At 47.7% G+C, this 25,804-nt stretch overlaps 1 protein-coding gene across 2 annotated transcripts in view; it reads right to left on the reverse strand.

Annotated features, from left to right (window-relative positions):
* The window catches only part of FAM120A (family with sequence similarity 120 member A), a 1,536,407-nt gene that overhangs the window by 1,368,140 nt on the left and 142,463 nt on the right, over window positions 1-25,804 (reverse strand). For both annotated transcript variants that reach the window (XM_069643586.1, XM_069643587.1), the window contains exon 4: window positions 22,810-22,938. In XM_069643586.1, coding sequence (XP_069499687.1) covers window positions 22,810-22,938 — 129 coding nt within the window. The remainder of the gene's footprint in view (window positions 1-22,809; window positions 22,939-25,804) is intronic.

The following is a 25,804-nucleotide window of genomic DNA, read 5'->3' on the forward strand; positions in this document are numbered from 1 at the left end:
TCTTTCTGGCCCAGGGTTTCAGGCCAGAATTAACACCTGGGTCCGGCTGTGAATAGTCTGCAAATGATTTTTGGGCCTGCTGACTAATACTTTTGCTTGCAGTGGGCCTTCTTGGTTCAAAATTCTGTAGTCTCTGTTTAGCTTGGAAGTCTAAGTGTAGGATCTCTGGATGTGAAGTCGTCGGTCAGCATGCTCCGCAGCAAATGGAATTGAATGCCCTCTCTAGCTTCCAGTGGCTCTTTTTATGTGTTTTGAAAGTGGGTGGAGAGGCTAGCTTTCTAGGCCCAACCCCTTCAGAGTTCTGATAGGTTGGAGAATTCTTTGCGTTCTCACTGGAGAGCAGGATTGTGTGTCCGAATGATGTCATTTAATGGCTTGCAGAAAGGACACTCCCCTGTCAAATTACACACAAATCTATATTTGATCAAAATACACATTTCTCAACTACATAGTGGTTTGTCATTGCATGTACATATTACCTATCACATGAGGTAGTCTCTGTCCCAAATCTGCTCTTCCTGAGGGCTTGCATTCAGAAATGGCAACATTTTGCGTTTTTTAACTGGTTTTGCAATATTGGTTTTTCATTAAAAATGATACACATTAACACAGCCTGTCCATACATACTCCAGTAAATTCCCATGTCTCTAGCTTAAACACAGAGTCGGTAGTATCAATAAATGGCGGGGTTTTGCCCCAGAACATCACACAAATTGGAGTTTGGGGCTTGAATCGAAGGTACATTTTTTAAATTAAGGCTCTCAAAGTTACACATTCCTGTCATTTGATTACAAAGAGTTATCAGTGTTTCTGTAAAATATATATTTTGCTTTCAATTCAGTTCTCAGAGTGTTGGAGTCCGCCTCCAAGACTTGGGTGGGTCAGTGATCACGTGTCTTCTGGCAGGCAGGCCTTTGTTGACAGGAAACAGTCAAAATCAACATATTCTATTCAAGTGCGAGAGCCTATTGTGTGGTCTCCAGGAGGCTCCCAGCCAGTCTGCCTTCTATCAATCAAGAGGTCATGTGAGATTCTAACTCTTGTTGTGAATCTCTGGAGGGGAGAGGTTTCCCAGCCTTTGGCCTGTTAATTAAATCAGATTGTCTTCTGGGAACAGCATGTGGTTAAGATTTTAATTAACTCCCAGTCTTTGATGTAAAGGCCTCTCCTGCAACTCTTGACATGCAGTTTCCCTGTCAGAGTTTAGACCGCTAGCGCCGCCCTCAGTCAAAAGCGGGTACTGCATGCACTTTTTTTTGGATCAGTCTTGAATTCAAGCATTTCAAACAAGAGATATTACATGGAAGTATATTGTCCAGGTTCAACAAATGGCATTGGTGTAGTTCTGCAGTAAAATAATTTTGTGCCCATAAATTAGCCATGTTTGACCTGAAGAAAACGAATTCCCACCAGTTATGGGTTGCTTTTGGCAATCAGCATTGCCCCTTTTACAATGGTTTTAGGCTCTGTGCCCTTCTGTGCTCACAACATAGGCAAAAATGGGTGGCAGCCTATTCTTCATGCATTTCCCTGTGCATTTTCTGGGAAGTTCTGGCCATCATGATGTTTTCCATGCCAGTACTGCACAGTTTTTGTGGTAGGGCTCGGATGCATGGGTAAAAACATCCCACATCATGAAAGGCTCTGATAGAGCGGGGAAGGTCCTCGGTGTCCTGATCGCCTTGAGGATCATCTGACAGGTCAGGATCCGGGGGAGGCACCATGGGCAAGGAAAGCGCCGGCGGAACCACCGCAGGAACGGGTGGAGCCGGAGGCGTAGGTGGACATATCTCCTTGAAAAGCCCTTTGAAATATTTCCTCATGGGGTAGGTGCGCATAAGCGCTTGAAATTTCCCGAAAAAAGGCGTCCTCCGGAAACTGTTTTGAAACCAGAGGAGGCCACTCATAAGATGGACAAATCCAGGGACGGAACGGGGAAGGGTGCCACACCGGCCCCTCCACCGACGTATCCACATAAATCAAAGGGGCCGCCCCTGTGGGCAACGACACATTGTGCGGAAGAGGCATCCGGGCGTTCCAATTATAAACCGGCCAGTAAGGATGAGCACAAGGGACTTTAGGTTCACCCAAGTGACTTAGCCCTACACCAGAGGCCCATGGCTTAGTTGTAGGGGTAGCACCTAAAATGGCCGCCGTGGTCGTGGCGGGAACGGGCGCCATTTTGTCCTCATCTGAGGGGAACTGCGGCACATTAGTAAGTGAGGCAGGGGTCCCCGTCGATTGATTAGGGGTCTTAATCTTAGCCTTAACATAAGGAACCTCGGCAGAGCCGGTACTATGAGACCTGGAATGTTTTTGAGACATACCAACCGCCAACTGAGCCTTCGAAGGAAGGACCTCGGCACTGCCAGTAAAAGAAGAACTTTGCTTCTTTGCCCCCTCAACAGGTCTGGTGTCACCGCAAGAGCGGGAACGGTGAGCAATTGAGTTCATCGACAAATCCTTGACCGGCCTCTAAGAACTGTTGGTAGCTTTAGCCTCTGAACGAGGGACCTCGGACCCAGGCCCGGTAACAGCTTTATCTGCGCAGGCCTCGAACATCTGTTCGGTAACAAGCCCAGCCAGGGCCTCGGGGCACACCCCGGTCTTGTTTTTGAGGGAAGACGACAGAGGCCTCAGAGCGAGCTCCGGTACCCCACAATTCAGTAGAACTGGGTCTACAAACAGCCCTCACAGGAGGGGCCTCGGAGCGTACTTATTCACAGGCCCCTTACGGTGACCCTCGGAGAAAACTCCGGTAGAAATATTAGGCCCAACGGGCACCTCAGGGCGAACCCCGGTGACAGAACTATCAACGCCCCTCACGGACCGAGAGGAACCCGGAAAGGTATCCCGGCCGGGGTGCTCTGAAAAGGAAAGAACTTACCAGGCGTTTCTTCTTCTCGTCGAACGCCTGAAAATGCAAAGGAGGAGTTTGTCGGAACACCTCCTCCCACTGCTCCAACCGACGTTGAAGTGCCTGGACCGAAAGGGAGTCACAGTAAAAATAGGAGTCCCAACGGACCCAAACACTCTAAACGAAGAGGATGGGGATCCGCCCTCGCGAAGCGACGGTGACACGATGAACAATCTGGAAAGTCTAACTTGAAAGAAAGACTACTAAACGAACGCAAGCCAGAGAGGAAAAAGGGAAGAAAATCTTCAGAGGATGCAAGTGCGTCCAGCCCCGATCGAGCGGAGAAAAGGACTGATGGGCGATGCGTGGGGCGGCGCCAAGGTGGGAAGGGTTACGGCCGCGTGCCGGGCCCCGCACAAGAAAGAGAGGAAGGACACATTTTTGGAAAAATTTGGATGCTTTTTACAAAGTGCTCCGGTCCTGTCCCACAGGACAGAGAGATGTCCCATAAGTATGGAGGAAAGGGGACCGGATTTAGGAGTAAATTCAATAGCCCATTTGATGAACTAAAGAGGCTGATCCAAGAATTCATGACAGACTATATGCAGATTATGTATTACAGAGAATCCAATAGGCTGGTACTAGGAGTACACACTCAGGAGAAGGGAGACATTCTTCTGACACAAGTTACTTTTCATGGGGGTACGATCAGTAAGGGTAGTTTTTGAACAGGTGACTAATTTCTTTTGGGTTCACGACTAACGAGCACCTTAGTTAGCAACATGGGTAGTAACGAACCATAGTGATAGCCTTATGATTTTACTTTAATAATATATTGTACAGCGTGTCGTCCCGACTTGCCACAAAATGCTGCAGAAAGAAAAAAGTTTGTGCAAGATTACTAAAATGGTCACAGTCCATAAGCAATCATCTCTGGTGGAGTGCTCGCATTATTGGTTTGTTTATTTATTTATTGTGCGCACCAGACCCTGAGGTAGCAGGGCGCATAAGACAAGAAGACTTACAGCTTGGTTACAGAAGTTACAGATATACAGAGCATGGTACAAACAGTTTTCTTGGCTCCACAGGGTGAAGTTAAGGCAGTAAAGTGCATGTACAATACGGTGTGCAGAAAGCCGGTCAACATATAGCTGACGTTTTACATGATAGCAAATCTATATAAGTACAGTACATGCAGGGGATACATCGGGCAAATGCGGGTTACATAGCATTCTCGGTGAGCCATTTTATTGTGTTCTTTCTGAATTTGTTGAACGTTTGGTCGGATCTAAGAGCATGAGGTAGGGAGTTCCAAAGTTGAGCTCCCCTGACTGGGAAGCTGGACCCTCCAATAGTGGTCAGTTTAAATCTGGGCACTAGCAGGCAATTGGGACTGGCTGTTCTTGATGGTCTAGTGGAGATTTTTCTAGTAAAACGTTCTGTTAGGTAACAAGGGGCTTTGTTATTTAAGCATTTGTGGAGGAGGGAGGCAACTTTGAGGTTGATTTTTTCCTGGGTAGAGAGCCATTTGTGTTTCCGTCTTATTTCTGAAAATTGTGAATATGAAGACATACTGGAGTAAAAGTGGAAATCACTTCTGCACCATACTGCCAACAAACATTCATGGAAAGCAAACACTCACTGTGTCATGCCTGCGCAAATCTACCACTGCGTGAGGAAGAAATAACTAGAGCCGGGGTCCCTTCCTCAGAGCTCATTGAATTTGTTTACGACAATGGGCGGACTAGAGATTTGAAGGGATTTACAGAATTTTGACACGCAGGTTTTCTAGAACATGTGCCTCAAATTCCATCCCAAAAGGCTGCATTTCAGCATCGCCGTCATGAGGCGAGGACATGGTTAGCTATGCTAGCCCACAACGGAAATGTGGTAGCTAACCGGTAACTGATGGAGGTGCAAAGCAAATGAAGGGGGTGAAGTGCATTACAAATTGGCCTTCATGAAAAAGAGTGGATTGCCTAAAGGTGATTAGAAAATGATAGTTACTCACTGTAGTGAATACCTTACTCCAAAGTCCATAGTCCCAATTCCTCCATACTTCTGGACATTCCGTCCATCGGGACGGGCACGGAGCACTATTTAAGCATTAAAAAAAGTTCTTGTCCTACTTTTATTTTACGCTGTACCACTGCACGTAACCGTAGCCCCGTCTCCCTGAGCTCTGTCCCGCGCATCGCCCTTCAGTCCTTTTCTATTGCCAGGTCGAAGGACCTTTTAGAAAAATAGAGGCAACTTATTAGAGGGGACAGCGGGCAGGCGTATCGAGGAAAGGGGACTATGAGCTAGGAGTAAGGTAGTCACTACGGTGAGTAACCCATCCTCCAACGTCCCATCCCCTTTCCGCCATACTTTTAGGAGACTCCTAAACACTGACCAAAGAAAACAGGGGGAATGGAAATTTCCCTTACTGGAACACGTTTTTAAGAAATGCCTGGCCGAACTGGCCATCAGCCTGGGATCTCCGGTCAAGACAATGCCGTGGAAGGGTTCTTCAAAAGGGACAGCCTTTCGTCCCATATGTCGTTCAACAGCGGGACAGAGTATGGTTTTCCTCTTGGCTTCCCGTCGTTGGTAAAGAAATCCCTCTTTCTTCTGTTCCTCGGAGCACAGTTGGAAATGCTCAGAGGCCCTGGCGATCATGGCATGAAAGGAGCCAATTTCGTCAGGGAGGGGGCTGGAGGAGCCCGGGCGGGAGGAAACGGGAGATCCATTCCTTCGTCGCCACCATCATCAGTCCCCGTCGTCTCTGTCCCCGTCTACGTCTCGTATCTCGGAGGGGATGGGGGTGAAGGCTGGAAGGGAGGGGGAGGATGGATTCGCTTCCGCTTGCTCGTTGGGATCTTTGATGATCCAGGCACTGCTGGATCATCCGCTGGGGCGAAGGGCAACCTCATCTCCGTACACAGGGTCTGCAAAGCCATCAAGACTGCTCCTGAATTGTCCTGTGGTGTAGGCATCGGTTGCGACGGCTGGGGCGTGGGGTCCTCCGTCTCCTCCACAGCCCACGGCTCCTCGTCGGCTCCACCGTTGCCCTCTACATCTGCCTCATCGGGATCCTTCCCGTAGGTCCTGACCTCCTCGAACTTCTGGTCCAGTATAGCTTTGACGCCAGCCAGCTCATCCTCGGAGGTGGTATCTGTGTCTGTTAAGGCTACCGTGCCCCCCCTCTTTCTCGTCCTGGGGTTTCACGGGGGTCTTCGCGATGGGCTGGAAAGAGGTTTCGCTACGGGGTGGCAGGGAAACTCTAGGCCCGGAAGTCGTCACCACTGGGGTAGCCTCTGCAGGCTTCGCCAGGGCCGCCACAACTCCTTCAATCGAGGCCTTCGCCGGATGAATTAGGGCCTTCACGACCTTGGGCGTGTCTGAGGCCTTCACCTTAGGGGGTGGGTCACCGCCTCGGCCCCCCCCCTTGCCTTTCTCTCGTCGGGATCGCGGGGCTTCTCCCGAAGCTTACCCGGGTTCTCCGGCTTCCTTTTCATCGAGCCAGGGCATTGGCTCGGGGATGATGGCGTCCGTGACATCGTGCCCTGCCTGGCAGCCGAGGAGCCCGAACCAACAGCGTTCCCGGTGCCCGCGGACTCACAGTGCTCTGCCTTTTGTTGGGCCCCCGTCGCCGGAGCGCCCTAAAAAAGGTCTTAGAAGACCGCTCAGACTTCTCCTCACCTGCTGCTGGGCTCTTCGCCTCCAGCCTGTCAGCGAGTCATTTACGACGGTCTTTCATGATCCGGACTGACATGTTCTTGCGAAACGCACAGTCCTCCTCCACGTGTGACTTGTCGGTGTGTAGGCAGTAGAGGCACCGAGAGCGTTTGTCCTCCTTAAAGTCCCTTGTGCTCATCCTTACTGGCCGGTTTAAAGAAGTCCACATCCTCAGCATTTCCTAAACAGTTTGGATCCAGTAGGCGTTGAATCTCCTTTGTCGTGGGCCATGTCCGAATCGGGGTAGGCCTCAAAGTTCTTCTGGAATCCTCCAAAAAGTGTAATTCGACGGAAATCTGCCCTTGAGGGGCGTAGAAAATTCCGAAGTGGTTCCCCGTTGATCGGAAGAAGAATCGGTGGAGCTTGAAGCTCAAATTGACTGAAAAAATAAGAGTTAACTCTTTGAAAAATGCAATACGCAGTAAAAGTTTGAGAGCTAAGCACGAGGACTCCCAACACTTGAAAGTGCGGTAAAAATCTGAAGCTGGCTGCCTGAGGAGGGGCTTAGGTAGAAGGCAGTATGACCCGGAGACCAGTGATTGGTTAATAGTAGAAAGACAGTTCAGAAAAGAAACAAACTGATTTTTTCTTTACCAAGGATTCCCAGTCTGACAACAGGGAATATTCATGAGCATGTGAATCCATGCCAGACCCCATGCTGGAGACTGGGACCTTTCCTTGTGAGGGGTCTTAGAAGAGCCCTTTTTGGACTCTTTCCCCTTTCCCCTTCAGTAGGCACTTAGGGACATGTTTCTTTACCAGCTGGGCTAATCCTTACTTTATGGAGTCCTTCGCCTTCTTCAACAAGGCATGTCGAACTTCGCCTGTGGAGTGACCCGACATCTCGTCTGCCGACATGCGACATTCGGGAATGGATTTAGGGACGTCTGTTATGTCTTTCGACAGTTGGGGCCTGTCATGCAGCGATCATGACCTCGAGTGCCCAGAGGACAGTTCATCTAGGGACCTCTACCTAGATGTTGTGTGGTCACTTGGTCGACAGATGTGTCGAGTCACGTCCCGGGGCTGTGTGAGCGCTGATGCCCCGGGGGTCGTCCCTGTATCAGGGCCACCAGCCTTGCTGCTGGGCTCAGGGGCTTGGGAACCAAAGTTTCCCCGTCGCCTTCGGCGTCTGAAAATGCGGCGTTGCTGCAGTCACTGTAGGTCCCTTCCACGTCCATGGTGGCTTCAGCCTGCATGGCATGGTGGGCCCAGCATTTAGTTAAACAGTCCTTTAACGTCTTGGGTTTAAAGAATTTACAGACTCAACAGTTCCCTTCGACATGGTCCCGAGGGAGACAAAGGTTGCAAACAAGGTGCTTGTCGACCAAGGGGAATTTATTGTTGCACTTTATCCATAATTAAATTAAATGGCAGCTAGGCAAAGAATGTTTATAAAGGGGTAAATACATTCTCAATGTCCTCCCCCCCTCTCTCTCTACTGTGTGGGCCGAAGCGGCCCTCCAAAGCCAAAGGATCCGTCGATGGGAGTCTGACGGTAGTTTTCTTCATCGCTGTGTGAGATGTAATCGAAAGTCGGTGAACAAAAGATATAAAAGATAGGAAGAGTAACTAACCCTAATATGATAAATCAATGGTGTTATGCCGAAGTCAGAACTCTGCGATATATCGTCAGTCTACAGTGGGGGGAAAAAAGCAATCTGAGGAATCTTGCCGCGTGAATGGCCATGGGTACAGTGGACATCACACTAGGGATAGTATTACTGGCACGCCCTGTCTACGTCCCCTTTTGAATTTTGAAAACAACTGTAATACTCTGCAACTTCCACTAGATGTCGGCCTATGCACAGCTTGTGATCTAAGCAGATTCCACAAGCCTCAGAAGAACAAGTTACTCTCTTACCTGGTAACGTTCTTTCGATGGGATGGTCCGACGTCGTATTCCATATCTATGACATGTAATTACCACAGCTGTGCTGCTTTGGAAAATCTTTGGTGTCTGCTTCCTGCGTCGATGACCTCCGACGGCCGACGTCACTGGATGTTATAAGTAGGACGCATGACGCCCCTAGCCTCAGTTGTAGTTTTTTTCGCAGAACCTGTGGCACCAGTCTTCTGCAAGTCTGACACATAAAGCCTTGCGGAAACGTAAGCTGCAATTGCATAAGAAATTCTGTAGCGGGGAAGGCAGGGAGGGAGCAATATGGAATATGTCATCGGACCATCCCATCGAAAGAACGTTACCAGATAAGAGTAACTAGTTCTTCGAGGGGATTGGGTCCTCCGACGTATCCCATATCTATGACGGACTCCCAAAGCAGTACCAATGCAAGGAGGTGGGAAAAGAATTTAGAATACAGAAATTTAGAATGCCCAATCAAATTGCGGAGTAAAGGACCGCCTTGCCAAAGGCCAGATCCTGCCCACGGATGGAATCGAGGGAGTAGTGACGTACAAAATTATGTACCGAAGCCCAGGTGGCTGCATCACAGATGTTATGAATAGGAACACCCCTCTGTAGGGCAGTAGAGGCAGCCATACCCCTGGTAAATGGGCCCGCAAGCCGACCTTAACCGCCAAGCGGTAACACTCAGAGATGGCCAAAATAATCCAGCGAGACAGTCTGCTTCGTCACAGCTTGGCCCAAACACTTCCCAGCGTAACCAATGAAGAGTTGATCATCCACTCTGACCCGGGAAATGCGTGAAATATAAAAGCTTAACACTCTCCTAGGATCAAGCTTATGGAGCCTCTCCTCTTCCTTACCAGGATGTGGAGGAGCATAAAACGCCGGACGAACAACCTTCTGGCCTAAATGAAATTCCGACACCACCTTCAGAAGAAAGGAAGGACGAACTCTAAGGACAACCCTGTCCTTATGAAACACAGTGAAGGGTGGCTTAACTGAAAGTGCCTGAAACTAACTCACCCTGCGAGCGAAGTGACCACAACCAAAAATACAGTTTTCAGAGTTAACAGTCTCAAAGGGCATGAATGCAAAAGGCTCAAACGGAGCACCCATCAGAAACTTGAGAACAAGGTTCAAATCCCAACCGGGCACCTGGGAAGGTGCCGGAGGGAACACATTAGTGAGCCCTTTTAGAAACTGAGAAATCAAAGGAATTTTAAAATAGAAACACTCTTCAAACGAGCGCTTAAATAGGGACAGCGCGGCCATGTAACCTTTAACGGTACCCACTTGCAAACCCCTGTGGGCCAAAGAAAGCAAAAAAGACAGAACCATGGGAATGCCACATGCAAAAGGATCCACATTCTTAACCCTGCACCAGTCGCAGAACTTACGGCAACGGTACAGGGACTTTGTTGCGGGACGTCTGGCTGAGAGCAAGACCTCCATCACTTCTTCAGGGAGGTCCCAATCCTTATACCTCAACCTTTGAGAAACCAAGCGTGAAGGTTGAGGGATCTGACCTCTGGATTGAGAACCTGACCCCCCCCCCCCCGGGAAAGCAGATTGTCTCGGTAGGGAAGACGTGGAGGGCAGATGGACAAGTCGAGAATGTCCGGGTACCACATCCTCCAGGGCCCACGCCGGAGCAATGAGGATCATCCGGGAACCGAACCGAGGTAACCTCTGCAGTACTTGTTGGATGACGGGGACTGGAGGAAACACGTACAGCAGTGGGAATGACCACTCCACCACATACACGTCTCCTAAGGCTCCTTTTGGAGGAAATCCCCGCAAGCAGAACCTCTCGCACTTCCGGTTGACACTGGAGGCGAAGAGATATACTTGAGGGGTCCCCCAAAGGGCGAAGATCTCCAGGAGAATCCCCTGAGCCAACTCTCACTCGTGAGAGATCGCGCTCTGCCTGCTCAGAGCATCCGCCGTCTCTTTTTCGTCTCCGGCCAGATGAACTGCCGAGATCGAAACATCCTGCTGGATTGCCCAGAACCAGAGCTGCATTGCCTCCCTGCACAGAGGAAGTGACCCTGCCCCCCCCCCTTTTTGTTGAGGTAGTGCATGACCACTGTGTTGTCTATCAGAATCAGGACATTCTTCAGGGCTAGCCTGACGGCCCTCTGCTCCAACAGATTGATATTGAGTCTGGACTCCGACAGAGACCAACAACCGCTGACTCAACTTGTTGGCATGAGCTCCCCATCCCATGAGGGATGCGTCCGTCACGATCATCACCTCTGGCCAGGGTAGCCAAAATGGAGCCCCCTTCATCAGATTGTCTTAGACAGCCCACCACAGAAGGTCCTGGGTGACCGAGGACGGCACCTGAACAGGGTCCGACAACCTGCCGGAGGACTTAGGCCAATGGAGCTTTAGTGCCCATTGCAAAGATATCATCCGCAACCTGGCCTCTGGCACCAGAAGAATGCAGGATGCCATGAGGTCGAGCAAGATCAAGAACTCGAACGCTGGGAGACTCTGGGCAAGCTGAAACTTGTGCACCATCTGTTGAATGTAATGGCCCTCACCTGGGGTGGAAAACACTGCCCCAGGGTCGTGTCGAGCACAGCTCCAATGTACTGGAGCCTCTGAGTTGTTGTCGAATGGGACTTCTTTAAGGTGAGGGAGAATCTCAGCTTGTGGAGAGAGTGGCAGGTGACCGACAGATGAGCCAGGACTTGCTCGGGAGAGCGCGCCCTGATCAACCAATCGTCCAGGTAAGGGTAGACGTGAATCCCCACTTTCCTGAGGTGAGGTGCCACCACTACCATGAGCTTGGTGAAGACCCTTGGGGCAGAGGTCAATCCGAACGGCAGGACCCGAACCTGGAAGTGCGAGTCGCCAACCGCGAACCTCAGGTACTTCTTGTGCTTTGGATGTATCGGCACATGAAAGTAAGCGTTCTTGATGTAGAGAGACACCAACCAGTCCTGAAGTTGAAGGGCCTGGAGGACTTGAGAGAGAGTAACCATCTTGAACTTGTCCTTCCTGAGGAGTTTGTTCAAACCGCGCAAGTCCATGATGGGTCTCAAACCCTGTCTTTCTTGGAAATCAAAAAATAAGGGGAATACCATCCCTTGTTCCTCTCCGCTACAGGCACCAGTTCTATGGCGCCTTTCTCCAGCAGGGATTGAATTTCCTGCGCAAGGAGCGGATCCAGACTCTTCAAAGAGAGATTCCCCGGTAGATTGTCTTGAGGCCTCTGCCGGAAAGGAAGACAGTAGCCGTGGGTTATGATCTCCAGAACCCACATATCTGAAGTAATGGCGCGCCACTCTGCAAGATGCGGCGCCAGCCTTCCCCCAACCGGCGAACCTTGGGACACGGCCTCATGACTGAGCTGAAGCGGCTGCGGCGTTGCCTGAGGGCAAAGAGGCAAGAGCCCGAGCGGCCTTGGCACCTAGAGTACCTTGTTTTCCACCTCTGGCACTCCTACGGTGGCCCCTTTGACTGGCAGCTCCTCTCGCTTTACCAAAGGATGAGTAATAACGAAAGGAACCTCCCCTCCATTGCTGTCCCCTAGGACGAAAAGGCAGAGCTTGGCAAACTGCAGCACCCAACGACTTCGCTGCAGCTTTCGAGGTCTGCAACCTCTCAAGGATCTTGTCAGCCTTGCTGCCAAAAAGATGTTCTACGTCAAAGGGCATGTTCAGGAGCCGGGCCTGCACATCAGGAGCAAACCCCGACTTCCGCAACCACGCAAACCTGCGTAGTATGGTTCTCGCCGCCATGAACCGGCTGACGCAATCTGCCATGTCCAAACCCGACTGAACGGCCTTACAATGGCATCCTTGCCATCCTGAACCATGGCAAGGAAGCCATCCCGTTCGTCCCCTTCGGGAATATGTTCAGCCGCTAAGGAAACAGTTCCACAGAGTGTGTGTGAAACGTGACAAGGCACATATGGAGTTGGCCGCCTGAAGCACCATACCCCCTAAAGAAAACACTTTCTTCGCCCAGCCGTCAAAACGCTTGTCGTCCCTATCAGGAGGGATGCTAGGATACAACGCCTGCTTTGCCGGGGCCGTAGCCGCCTGCACCACCAAACTCTGTGCCTGGTCAAGTCAAGTAGCAGGGGTCACTACTGGCTAGGTGGTATTTTCGTGGCAAAGACTTGCCCACAGCCGGGAGACTCTCCGGAGCAGTCTAAGCTGCCGCCACCCTCCTCTATAGAGCCATTTGGAATGGCAGTACCGGGTCAGTTGGTGGACCTTGATCGAGGATATCCGTAAGGTCTTCCTGAAGAAAATCCCCTGGGGGAGCAGACCACCCCAAGTACTCGGTGACCCTGGACATAAGGCACCGGTACAAGGAGTCGGCATGAGTGCCAGGCTCAGACCTACAAAGCTCCACCTACGCAGAGGTGTCCAGCCCACTGGCATCGTGCAGGGACTGCCGCAGGTCCTCAATTTGGCTATGGCCCGAGAGAATCTCGTCTGGCACCATATCAGGAACCATGCCATCATCAGAGCCCTCATCCACCTCTGAAATAAACTCAAGATGGTGGCAAGAAGGCACAGAATGTGGAACAAAGCCATGCATGGCCAGAGCCTTTCTAGGGGGTTCCACCGAGCCCCGGGGTACCCCCGTCGAAACAGCCTTGAAAGGCGTCTAGTGAATCAGCGTCGACAGCATCGATGGCGTCGACACAGGCCTCGAGGCCGAAGCCCTGAGCGTGTCCCTCGACAGCCTGGGCGCCGATGGCGTCGACGACTTCTTCGGAGACGGGGCCTCAAAAGAGTCCGTCGACGACCGCGGCGCCACCATCTTCCTCGGAGACACCACAGGTGCACACGGTCTCGAGCGCATTGAGGACCGGGACCTGGCCCGGGCATGAAGAGAACGATTCCCCTTGTCCGAGTGGGACCTCTCCCGCCGACCACCTGAGCCAGATGGCGTGCAAGCAGTGTCTCTCGACCGATCCCACTCGGAGGCGCGGACGGACCAGTGCCCTGCGATTCGAGAATCACTAACATTTTCTTCCTGAAGGAAGCCCATTCCTCCGGCGACGCATGCTTGGTGGGATAAGCGACCCACCAACGGGCGGAGTCCTCGGATGAGGACGGGGAAGGCGACCGATGACGGCGCTTCCGGGAGTGCCTCGAAGAGGCAGAGGAGTGGCGGGACCGACTCCGGGACCGAGACCCCACTGGAATTCCGACGACGATGCGGAAAGTCCCCCTTCGAATCGTCCGTCGAAAGCCCTGCAGACCTCAACTTCCGTGGCTTGGAAACCTTACCTACCGACAACAACTTCTTGCGCTCCCGCAAGGCTTTCGACGTGAGCGATTGGCAGTCGACAGTCATCCGTGTCATGGGCCGCCCCGAGGCACCAGAGGCAGGCGTCGTGCGAGTCCGTCACCGACATCTTGGACCCACAGTCCCCGCACTTCTTAAAGCCCGGACGCAGGGTCGAAGACTAAGTAGACATCTTCACGAAGAATCTACTTCACAATACGAACAGGTTCGAAGAACCGAGAAAGAACAAACTCCAAAGAGTCGAGGCGCGCCGAGATCTCCGAAGCGAACACGTTCGCGGAAAAAACGGAACTGAGACTACGGGCGTCGTGCGTCCTACTTATAACATCCAGTGACGTCGGCCGTCAGAGGAGGTCCTCGAGGGCGGCGTATCAACGTCATCGACGCAGGAGATTTTCTGAAGCAGCACAGCTGTGGTGATTACATGTCATAGATATGGAATACGTTGGGGGACCCAATCCCCTCAAAATATATTTTTAGTGTTGATGCATTGTGGGATTTGTGTACTTTCCAAGTCAGGTCTACTGAATAGGGTAAGGACTGTAGATCAGCAAAGTCAAACTATCACAAATAGAAAACAGTTGGGTGAGGTGCAGACATTTCACACAGAGCTAAAATCCCAGTTTCACCTCTCAAAGTGTGTGATCCTGTGCTGCTCAATTAACCGGTCTAATTTCCTGTCCCCAGCAGATTCAGAATTGTCAGCCCACCGGAGTGATTTAGCAGATACCGTACTTGTTAGGGAAAATTCTCATTCTATGGCTAATTTTCCTTACTTAGTGAGTCCCTCAGCGGCTTTGCTGGTTTTCTGGAGTTCATTTTTTCCACTTTGTAAGAGTGTGCCTCTTTTCCCCCCTCTTACCTGTGTTTTGTCATGTGCATTTCTACTTATTGTGTGGTCTTAGACTCTGTAGCACACCACTTCATGAGCCCAAACCTGTTGAGTGTGTTGAACTAGTTGGGATCACCTTGTCCCAATAGAACTTACCAGAACAGACATCCGCACATTGGGATTCAGATAGAACCCACCCAATTTGATAGTTCTAAGATTACTGGAACGACCCAGGAATTCTCTTTCACAAACACATTTCTAAAGAATACAAGTTGTTGATTAACAGATATGTGCTACATTCCTTGCACATTCCAAAGACTTTTTTGCTTGTTTCTTGCTCTTTCTTTCTTGCTATATGTTCCATTTTAGAATCTCTTTTTACAACACTATGTTCATGCTGTATTGTTTTTTTGGAAACATTATGATTTGTTTTTTGTAATCAATGAAAAAATGTTTTGTACATATTAATTGTGTGTTTTCAATACAAGTCATTTAATTTCCCAGCCCCTGGTGTGTATGTGGGTATTTCCTTCTGGACATTTTCTTTGGGTTAATCTTCCCAAGATATATTCTAATAGTAAATACAGTAAAGTTTCCTTGATATTACAAAATGGTCATGCTTTATTCAATGACAAACATTGTTCTTTATAGGGTATCATCTGTTTTTGTGTATGTGTTACACTGCGCCCTCAGTGCAGTAACACAGGGTTGTCATAGTGACCCCCAAACATAGACTCCATACCCTGGGACTGACTACTGTCTCCCAGGCCATGTAAAGTCACCATGGACTTTGCTAGTCCAAAATTGTGAACAGAACCAGTACAAACCATCATATTGTGGAAGTACTGGAAGGGGTTAATTCGATTGCCCCTGGGTCTGTTTTCAAGGGGGCACTGTCCAGTACCCCCTTGTTGAGTTTCTGGCTGGTGGCATTGGTTACCACGCAAAATATTCCACCAGAATATTTCCTATGGGATCTTCCCATCGATTTTAAACGCACCACTTTTTGGAGCAATGTTAAAGATACCGCCTGTTTATTTATTTAATATTAAATCAACAGTTGGGTCTTTTTGCCAGAACTCTTTTCTAAAACAGCGTTCGTGTCCGTCTCTGTAACTCTAACCAAGGTCGAGTGCTTTGTTCCACTTTTTGGCGGGCTTCTCCACAGAAGCCCTCCAAATGGTGCCACTCTGTCTGGGTTCCACAAGATGTGTGGGGAGGGGAATTGGCACCCTGGACTGCGTTGCCTTAGCAACCCAAGTCGCACTCTATTCTGATTGGCCCGGTGGTGAGAAGCCCGGCTCCTCCTCGACGAGATCCTCTCTTCCCCTGGTCGAAACAACGAACTGCAACCACTGCCAGGAACAACTGCCACTGATGGAGCTTCCTCTCTTTAAGGTACTGTGTCTTGCCTGGCCTCCCTTTCTTCGGTTTGCCCAAGGTGACCCTTAAATCCTTGGCTTTCCAACTGGGTTGCCCCAGACCTAACTTTAACTTCTTGAATCACCCCAACCTCTTTTGAACATTCTGCAAAGACTTTTAGTGCATTTTAAACCGTGTGATGTTGGGCACATTTCGCTTTCCTTCATTTAAAGTGGGCCTGGCCTATGAACCTTGGCTCTACAGTGTATACTGCCTTTATTCCCTTGCTGAGAACTCCTAAAAATGTTGGGACCGGTTTTATTTCTATGCTCTGCCTTTTTCTCTCCCTTTAACCTAACTATTGGAGTGCCATCTAGGTTACACGCTCACATCTGTTTTAACAAAGCGTGGTGTTTTAACTCTGACTGGTCTAATAGTTATCAAGGGAGGTGTGTATACTCTACCTGACTGTGTTTTAACTTGCTTTTGATTTAGAGTGCTAGTGTATTGCCTAAAGTGTGTTTTAATTAAATAATTATATACTTTTGATACAAAGCTCTGGTCATTGTTTGTCTGCTCTGTGTTTTTAGCCCTATTGTGCATAATCTATATACTGCCCTACTCTTCTTGAGAGGAGTCCGACTGCTCAGCCACAGCTACCAGGTAAATCTGGGTGGTGCAGACTGCTACCAATTGGGTTTACTGCTTACTCCTGTAGTTTTAATCTTTTTGCAGTGTTCCCTAAGGGAACTGCACAGGATTCTGCCTAACAGGCTGGACAACCCCCCTGCTGCGTGATTGACAGCCAGGCTGTGTGAATGGGGGATTTTCGCATAAAAGGCAGGACTCTTGGTCTGGAAGTCAGAGTCGCCACTGGAACTACAAGGAACCGAAGAGAAGCGGAGAAGAAGATGGCTGCTGCAACTACCCCATCCCGGTGAAGCCCTGCTGCAGTCCTGAGCTATCTACCCTTCGACGACCAGAGAAGATCCAGCCCGCAGTCTTCTTCCCTTGAGGCTGGTGGGGTCAAACAGCTCATCTTCCACAGGGGAGGATCCTCTTTGTGGTTGAAATCACTGCACCCTACTGCCATGGTCCAGATAGCCATTTGAAGAGCATCTCCCGTTTTAAAGGAGCGCACCTTTTATCCACCGTCGCTGCTGCTGGCCTCATCCCCGAGTGGTGCAGACCCCTCCAGACGTCCTTCTCGTTTCCACGACCGAAGCTCCAGGAACAGTGGGTCTGCAGGAAACTACAAGGAACAACTGCTGTGGTACCAGCTTCTTCATTGAATAAGGTACTGTGTTCTGCTGTGAGGAGCTAAGGTGAATCCCTTTTCTCTTCTTCCAAGGCTTGCCCTTGTCTTCCTTCCCCCTTATAACTTTTGCTTCCTCTGTTGACAACATCCAAGTACTCCTGGCAACGTTGAATCTTGAACTGTCCGACTGTGTGATCCTCGACAACAGGAACCCGGTTTCACTTGACACTGGCTCCGGCCTATTGACTTTTGTATTTCTGTCAGCGAGTGGTCTCGGATACTGTCTGCCTTGACAAAAGTATTGCCTATGATTTTTGCCCCCAACTCTCTCTGGTTAGCCCAGGTGCTAAGTGTGTTTTGCCCCGGTAACATTTCTTGCCACAGATACACGTATCTTTAGTAAGACCGAACTGTCAAAAAGTGATCCCATACGTCTTCACGGCAACGTCTTTTGTTTCACAACACTGGTCCGCCAAAACAGAAGGTACTTACCTGAGTTGTTCTGTGCCATGAGAATTGGTTGTTTGTAGTGTATTTTACGTGTGGTTTTGAATGTATAGAAGTGTTGTGTTTTATAAGAGAGTGTTTAAAAATAAATGTACTTCTACTTATTTACCTGAAACCTTGAGTCAGTGTTTGCTTGAGTCACAGTAATTGAGGTAATCTCTACTACTGCTCATATACTCTTGAGATAGGCCTGTCTGCTCTGCTACTGCTACCACTTTAACATAGTGGTACAGGCTTGTACCAAAGGTGAATTTGTATTACCACTTGTAGTCTTAATTGTGCGTGGTGGTGCCTAAGGGCACTGCACAGTATTCTGCCTAACAGTAGTCTCCAAGAAACCGCATTCTTTCTTGAACTATGTATATTGTTGAATCACATAATAGCAAGGGTTACACACGACAATTATACAAAGAATTTCGTAAAAGCCTTCCTTGGTCTTTGGGGTGTGTGAACTTTTTCGATAATACAAAATAATCAACAGTCAACGAAAAACCCAGAAGCATCGCATCCACATGAACTAGGACTTCGAACTGCCAGCACATGAAAATACAAACAGAATGACTGTGCCTGGACTGGTAAAGGAGCCTCTGATAATACACAAGAAATGTATCAGCGTTTTAATTTAGACAAAAGGATAAGGTAAAAATCATACTTACACTCATTACTAAAGTAAATAAGCCTACAACGAAACGAGCCGACAATGGAAGGGCCTTTATAAAATATGCTTAGAAATTAGCTAAAACATAGCCAGCCGCTAAATTATTTTTAAAATACATAAATCCACAAGCCTGTCATGTTTGATATTGCATGCTGGAAGTTGTAGTCTTTACAGCAGCAGCATGCAATAAAAAAAAAACTATTTGCAGATTGACAGTTGCAATTAGTGAAGTTGTACAGATTAAGAAATCGGACGTATTCCATGAGGATTTAGGCAAACCATGAAGATAGCGAGAAGTCACCGAGAGGAGCATATACAGTAGAATTTGCACCGAATGAGGCTACAACCATCTTATCATATAAACCACGATAGACATGGGATTTCACACGGGTTAAACAGCAAGAAGGGTTTGGGGGCAGGATATAGGTTGGCATTGGGGACTTGTTTGCATTTAAATTGTTAACCTCATTTTAAATGTCAGCTATCTTTATTATAGAATGAAACTAATAAGCATTTTCTTGTAGAGGGGCAGAGCAAAGACAGGTTACACGAGGTAAATCGGCTAAATGCTATGCTATTTCAAGATCGGAGGCGAGCATTATGCTTTAAATTGTTAATGCCACTCTCCAAAGCAGCCTAAACCATGAACTTTTCTTTTCCTTTTTACAGCACTCAACAACCAATTTAAACAAAGCTTCCACCACAAAGTACTACAAATCCCCAGAAGTCAAATGTGTCTCTGTAGTTTTGTGCCTTTTTGCAACAACCAATCCTGTCCAGCACGTCATGTCCACAACCCCTCTTTCTTTGCAGCTTTTCCAAACAGAGACGTAAATCTTTATTGCTCTGATGAAGTAATGCATTACTACTGATGTTTAAGAGATTACCGTTCATTTCATTGCGCAGAATAGGATTTTACATCTTTATTGATTTTTAGAGATAATTTTCTTCACTTTGAATTGGGGATTCTGTACACTCCCTATTGAATACATGGTGTGGCTCGTGGTAATCAAGCGAACATTGTCGGAGTATATTTGCGCCGTACATTCAGCTGCGTGGTATCCAGGAAGCGCATCAGGGCCACGGATTATCGCGCTTGGTGACCGGGGCGCTCCCCAGTGAAGCGCCATGGTGCCTGGGCTCGGACCTTTCCCTTCTGCGCACATTGACACACACGACTTGTAGGGGAAGCAGAGCTGTCCTTCCGGTTGATACGCATCAGGAAAGGAAAGCACCTTTCCCTTTTTCGTGCACGCATGCACATTAATACTTACAACATCACGGTCCACGGGGTATCACATAAATGCAGTGCTACTGTCCACAGGAGATCACGAAATTGAGCTTAGATTTACCCGCTCTCTCAATGGCAGCCTGCTCCATTCACAGAAACATAACACTGCAGTGACAAAGGTTCTGCAGATCTTGGATCAGAATCACAGTTTTATAAGTTTCAGTGCAGATAACAATAATGGAGCCAGAAAGCTCATCCCCAGAGTACAGTAAAGAAGACGAGCAGGAAGTGGACAAACATCTGTCCTTGAGTTTTAAAGGAGGTCTGGGGGGGGGATCTACTAGCCACTGCAGTGTCACAGCGGGTCCAACCCATACAGGAGCGACTCCAAGCACTAGAATCCCTCATAGCTGCAAAAAACACGGCTCTGACAAATAGAAGGAGCGCTCAGCCCAGGTGAGGGTACCTCCGCTTCACACCACAAGAAAAGGGATATGTCAAAGGGGGATGTCAGGACCCGGAAGAGACACCCCCCTCCACGTCTTCCACTCCCCCCACGTCAAAAAGATGGGGTCCAACAGACACCCCAGTAAGGTGCCAACCCTTTTGGCAAGTTATAAAGTACCTTTCTGGGGAAAATAGCAGTACTGAAACTCTTACCCCGTACCCCAGGGTCGAAAAACACAGGGGAGCGCCAATGAAGGTGATGCAAGCTCCTATGATGAGGTGGGTGATGTTGAAGACAGTGATGGTATGGTGGACCATGACAAAAGGCTGGCCAGCCTAAGAGAACAGCACAATTACTCAAGGCTACGCTGGAGGAAGGGGACGACATGTTTGATCCCAACAACATAAGACACCAAAAATCTACAGAATGTCTGCCTTCGCTGAGAAGGGCCCAATATATGGCACAGCGAATTAGGAACTGCTGGTAACAGAAGCGCGCTTCAGGATGAAAGCGGAGTGCCCAAGGCGGGAGCTCCCTGGCAAATTTAAGGACATGCCAGAGCTCGATGCCAAGATGGTCACTTTACAACTAAAGTGACTAAAGAGGTCAGAAGAGGCGTGGACCACGTCTGGTAAAGTTGTGGCTGCTATGGAGCGTGGCATTCAAGAGTTAAAGCATAATGGTCGCCTGCGTGTCTTCAATAGAATCAAGACTCTGGCGCTATAAGCCTGGGTAATCTTCATTCTCATTTGTTCTTCTCTGCTTTCAATTACTTAGCACAGACTAGTCAGTGCCACGGTCCTGCCATTACATAGGATAGGATATACACAAAGCATTGGACGGTATCCCTTCCAAATGGACAAACGGTGACAATATTCTTATTGGATAACAAACATTCCTGTGGGCCCCAACTAGACACCCATGTTAAAAGCAATGCACACATACAAAAAGCTGTGAAACTTAAATGGACTCTGAGCATCGTAATAAGAAATAAATATAACACCATCAATGCACACCAGTAGTTCCAACGAAATAAAAGTGTTTGCTTTCACTCGGTTTTGAGGATTACATAAATTTTGAAGTTACTACAAAACGCCATCCAGCCTACTGCCTTGAGCAACATGGCGGACCTTTCTACGCAGGGCTTTTTGATATTCTTGTATTTGTACAATGAAATGCCAATATAAACCTTTAAATTACATTACCGGGTCAACAGCTTTCATTATTCTAGAAATAATTGAAAAATCAGCTTGAGTGAGAAAAGTGAAAATCAGGGAGAAAGTGAATTTGGATATGCATTCATAGAGTACCTCATAATCATTGCATTGAGGGTATGTTTTGCTCCGCGGGCCGCTTAGATCTTGAACAGGGGTATATGCTCCAGTTTAATGTTGCCAGGGCATTTGAGAAGATGTGATCACACAGTGGCTGTAGCAAACACTTGCAGGTCACAGTGATAAGTGCTTCGCAATTTAAGCGATGCGCCATGAAAAAATAAATTATAATACATTTCTTTGCAGTGCAGAGCAGGTGTAACAGCAATTAGTGGGGGGAAACGTGGGGGTTTGGCCATTCATTTAAGGATTGCAGACATGGATCACAGGTCTTTATGCAAAATTAATTGGCAAACTGCATTGGTTACATAGATTATGATGTTCTATGTATACGTATCTGTGTGTCTTTCAAACTGAAAAGTTCAGATTTGAACTTTAACACAATAAAAAAAAGTTCACAAAACTGTCACAAGACCCATTGTGATGTGTAGTACAATTAATGCTTCTCCAATGCTCCAAAAAGCTAACAAAACAATAAAAAGGTGGTGGAATAGGATTTTTAGGACCCATCATAGCGTGTGGTATATTGCTACTTCTGCCTCAAACAAAGCATTCAAAGGCCATCTCTCTTCCCACCTAGCAAACCTGCCCAATGCAAAACACATGCACCTTCAGGGGGCCTCCCAAAACAGGCCTATGCCATACACAATGAAATACAAATGTATATCAGTGAAGCCCTAGACTCAGAAGGCTCAGTACTTTAGAAAAATGTGCATTTACTGCATCAGTTACATCTGCTCGGAATTAGTTTTTTCAAGATTTTATTTATTAATTTAGAACCATGCATAAACCTTAACAATACAATAATATAAATGTGCAAGTCAAACACGCTCACAACAATTTAGTATTCTAGACTACAAGCTAATAAAGAAGAGCAGCAGTCAGAGTAAAATAATAGAAAGCGAAGGAAACCCAAAAGTAAGAGAATATCCAAAATCAAAAGAAAGTAAAAATCCTAGAATGCGACTAATGATTAAGCCTAAAGATCATTAAATGCTCCCCAGATCCTCTCATATTTATCAAGCGGATTCTTTGCATCAACCCCTTAAGTGCCAAGGACGAGGTATCTCGTCCTTGGGATTACCTCCCCAGTGCCAAGGACGAGATAGCTCGTCCTTGGCAATCAAGGGGTTAATGAAGGAGAAAATGTTAGAAGGCTTCGAATGGTGAAATAACGAAAACAACAAAAAAGACTTTTGGCACCCGGGGGGGAAAACCCATGGCAGTTAAATGTCATCTCTCCTTGACAGAAGAGACATACATACTTTGCAACCAATCATCAATATTAGGGGAAGTGTCACTTTTCCAAAATTTCAAAATTTGTTTCTTTGCAAGAAGGAGGGCTCTATACGCCGAAAACATTTTGCATGTAGACATCTGCACAGAATTAAAAATGTGTATTTCAAAGAAATCTAAACAGTAAGGAGCTATAACAAAAAAAAACAAAAAAGACTTCACCTGTGAATGATGAAATACATCTTTCGCTATGGCATTCAAATCAGTCGTATCCTGAATATTCCGGACGTAGTCAGCAACAGCTTTGATTACTACATCACATGGTGGTAAAACTAACTGGTGCGCACGAACCTAGTGCAAAAAAAAACAAACAAAAAAACACAGCAAATAAACAAATCAGGCAATGCAAACGTAACCACATGCTAATCACGAAAACTATGTTAAGAAACACGTCTGTCCCCTTGCTTGAGGTTCTTAAGGACAGACAAAGCAAGAGTCTCCTCCCCAGATTGGTACACAATGAATCTTTCACTGTGGTATGGCTGGACCCTAGAACATGTTATAAGAAATCACAGTACTCCACGTAATTATTTTGTTTAAATCAAAATTCCTCATATAAAAACAAGGGAAAAGAAATACTGCGGAGTACTGAGAAAGAATGGAAATCTGCCATGTTACCCTTCCCAGGGCAGCTGACTCCCTCAGTAGCAGAACTCCCAAAAAACATTTTAGCTTTTTTCCAAAAACCCATGAGTAGCTCCTAACTTAAAAAAGGGGTTCTCAGATTTTTCATTTTATTTAATATTTATTTCGCATTGTATATAGTACACCCATCCCGAGAGCATCTAGGCACTGTTCTTACAGAAGAGGACACAACAGTACAAGGTTACATAGTTGCACATACATATGACAGTCACATTGAGTGCAGTTGGCTATATTGACATTTTACTAGAATTTCTACTTATGCGGCTGGTCTGCTACTTGAAGTCTGGACTTAGTTGCTAGTCTCCTGCGTAAAAAAAACATGTTTTCAATTGTTTCGGAAGGGCCAGAATGAAGCTTCTGACCTTAGTTTGGCTGGTAGGGTGTTCCAATTTTTAGCAGCTATAGTTGGGAAATTGCTACCTCCCGCATTGTGTAATTTGAATCTCGGAGTGGAGAGCATGTTCAGGCAAGCTCAATGTGTAGGCCTGTTGGAATGGGATTTAGAAATGTTTGTTTTATTTTATTAATATTTATATAGTGCACATCAGCCCAAGGACATTGTGGCACTTGTTACATTACAAAGCTTAGTTACATAGACATGAGCAATATATATGCAAAGTTACAATAATGTTATATTACATTTCTGATTATATTACAATATACATGGCATGAGTAGAGGAGGCAGTCGTGGTACTAGTTGAGGAAGATGGTCTTGAGGTTGTTGCGGAAGGCAGATATGGAGGTTTCAGCTCTAAGGGTGGCAGGGAGAGAGTTCCAGAGTTGTGGTGCAATATAGGAGAAGCCTAGGCCTCCAGCTGTAGCTCTCTTGATGCGTGGTATGTGTAGCTGGTTGGTGTACTGAGCTCTGTACTTAAGTTGGTGTACTTACCAGTTTATCCACAGGGCTTTCCCCCTTGGACCTGTGATGGGAAAAACTGGATGCGAAGTCTGGGCATTGTGTGTTGTGGCGAACAAGTCTGAAGGGGGGGGCAACCCCATAGGGAGAAAGTATTGTTTAGGATATTTCTGTCTCACTGCCACTCGTGCTCTTCGGGTAGAGGATCTCGACTTAATGAGCCTGCCAGAGAATTGAGTTCCCCTGGAATATGTGATGTTAGGAACATGCCCTGCTTGAGTGCCCACTTCCAAATATTTTGTGCTAAGCTTGGCAGACTTGGAGAGTGGGTGTGCCTCCACCTGGCCCCCGCTTGTTTATGTAAAACATGGCAGTGGTGCTGTCCATGAGGACTTGTACTGTCTGACCTGACCGGTGCACTTAGAAAGCTTGCAGTGCTTTGAGCGCTGCTAGCAGTTCCAAAAGGTTTGTGTGATTTTGGGCTGTGATTTGTGTCCACAGGCCATGCGCTGTGTGGTGAAGGTAGTGGCTCCCCAGCCGGTGAGTGACGAGTGTGTTGTGACAACTGCTTGCACTGTAGGGTTGTGAAAAGGTTCTCTTTTCCACCAGCATAGTGCCTGAACAAGGGTTAGCAAAGAACACTAGATCGTCCCACTGACCGCTTGCCTGAGACCACTGTTTTGCTAACCACTCTTGCATTGGACGCATGCGCAGCCGTGCGTGCGGAAACAAGTAAATGCATGAAGCCATCATCCGGAGCAAGCGCATTGCTTTGCGTACGGTTATTTGGCAACCGGCTAGATACGGAGGTATTTTCAGCAGTATGTTTTGCCCGCTTTCGTTTGATGGAAAGACTAGACCTTCTTCTGTCTTTATGACAGCTCCTAAGAACTGTTTGGTTTTGCTCAGAACAAGACTTGATTTTTTTCTCGCTGATTGAGAATCCCAATTGGAACAGGAGATTGATTGTTCTTTGGGTATTGTGCTTGCAAATGTGAGGGGATTCCCCTGTTATCAGCCAGTCATCCAGATATGGGTATACTGGGATTGCTTCTCTGCGTAGATGCGCTGCCACTACCGCTAGTACTTTGGTAAATACCCTTGGCGCAGAGTTTATGCCAAAGGGTAGTACCTTGAATTGGTAGCGTTGGTTCGCTGGGTACATAGAAATATGAAAGTATGCATCTTTCATATCCAAGGTTGTCATGTAGTCCCCATGCTTTAGCAGTGGGATTACCTCCTGTAGCTTGGTCATGCAGAATTTGTGTGGCTTGAAATAGGTGTTTGCAGGGCGCAGGTCTATGACAAGGCGCATTGTTAAGTCTTTTTGCACAAGGAAGTACATTGAATAAATAGACTGGTTTACCTGGTTTACCAGAACAATCTCCATGGCAGTGCCTTCACCTCTTCCAACAGGATACGTTGTTCTTCCTGTAAGGTCTCTCTTTGTCTTGGCGGGTGGTTGACTGGTGTCTGGATCAGCTCAATGCAATACACCCCTCCACCCCGCCACGGTGCAAAGTACCCACTTGTCTGAAGTGATCCCCTCCCACTGCTTTTAGTACCCTGAACGTTTTTAACCTGTGGCAAATACTTATGGTTTGTCGACGTTCTGGCCTTTAATAGTGTGTCAGGAACACGTTTTTTTCATTAACT

This window comes from Ambystoma mexicanum, chromosome 2p (assembly GCF_040938575.1).
Source record: "Ambystoma mexicanum isolate Mex_15411 chromosome 2p, UKY_AmexF1_1, whole genome shotgun sequence".
Lineage (NCBI taxonomy): Eukaryota > Metazoa > Chordata > Amphibia > Caudata > Ambystomatidae > Ambystoma > Ambystoma mexicanum.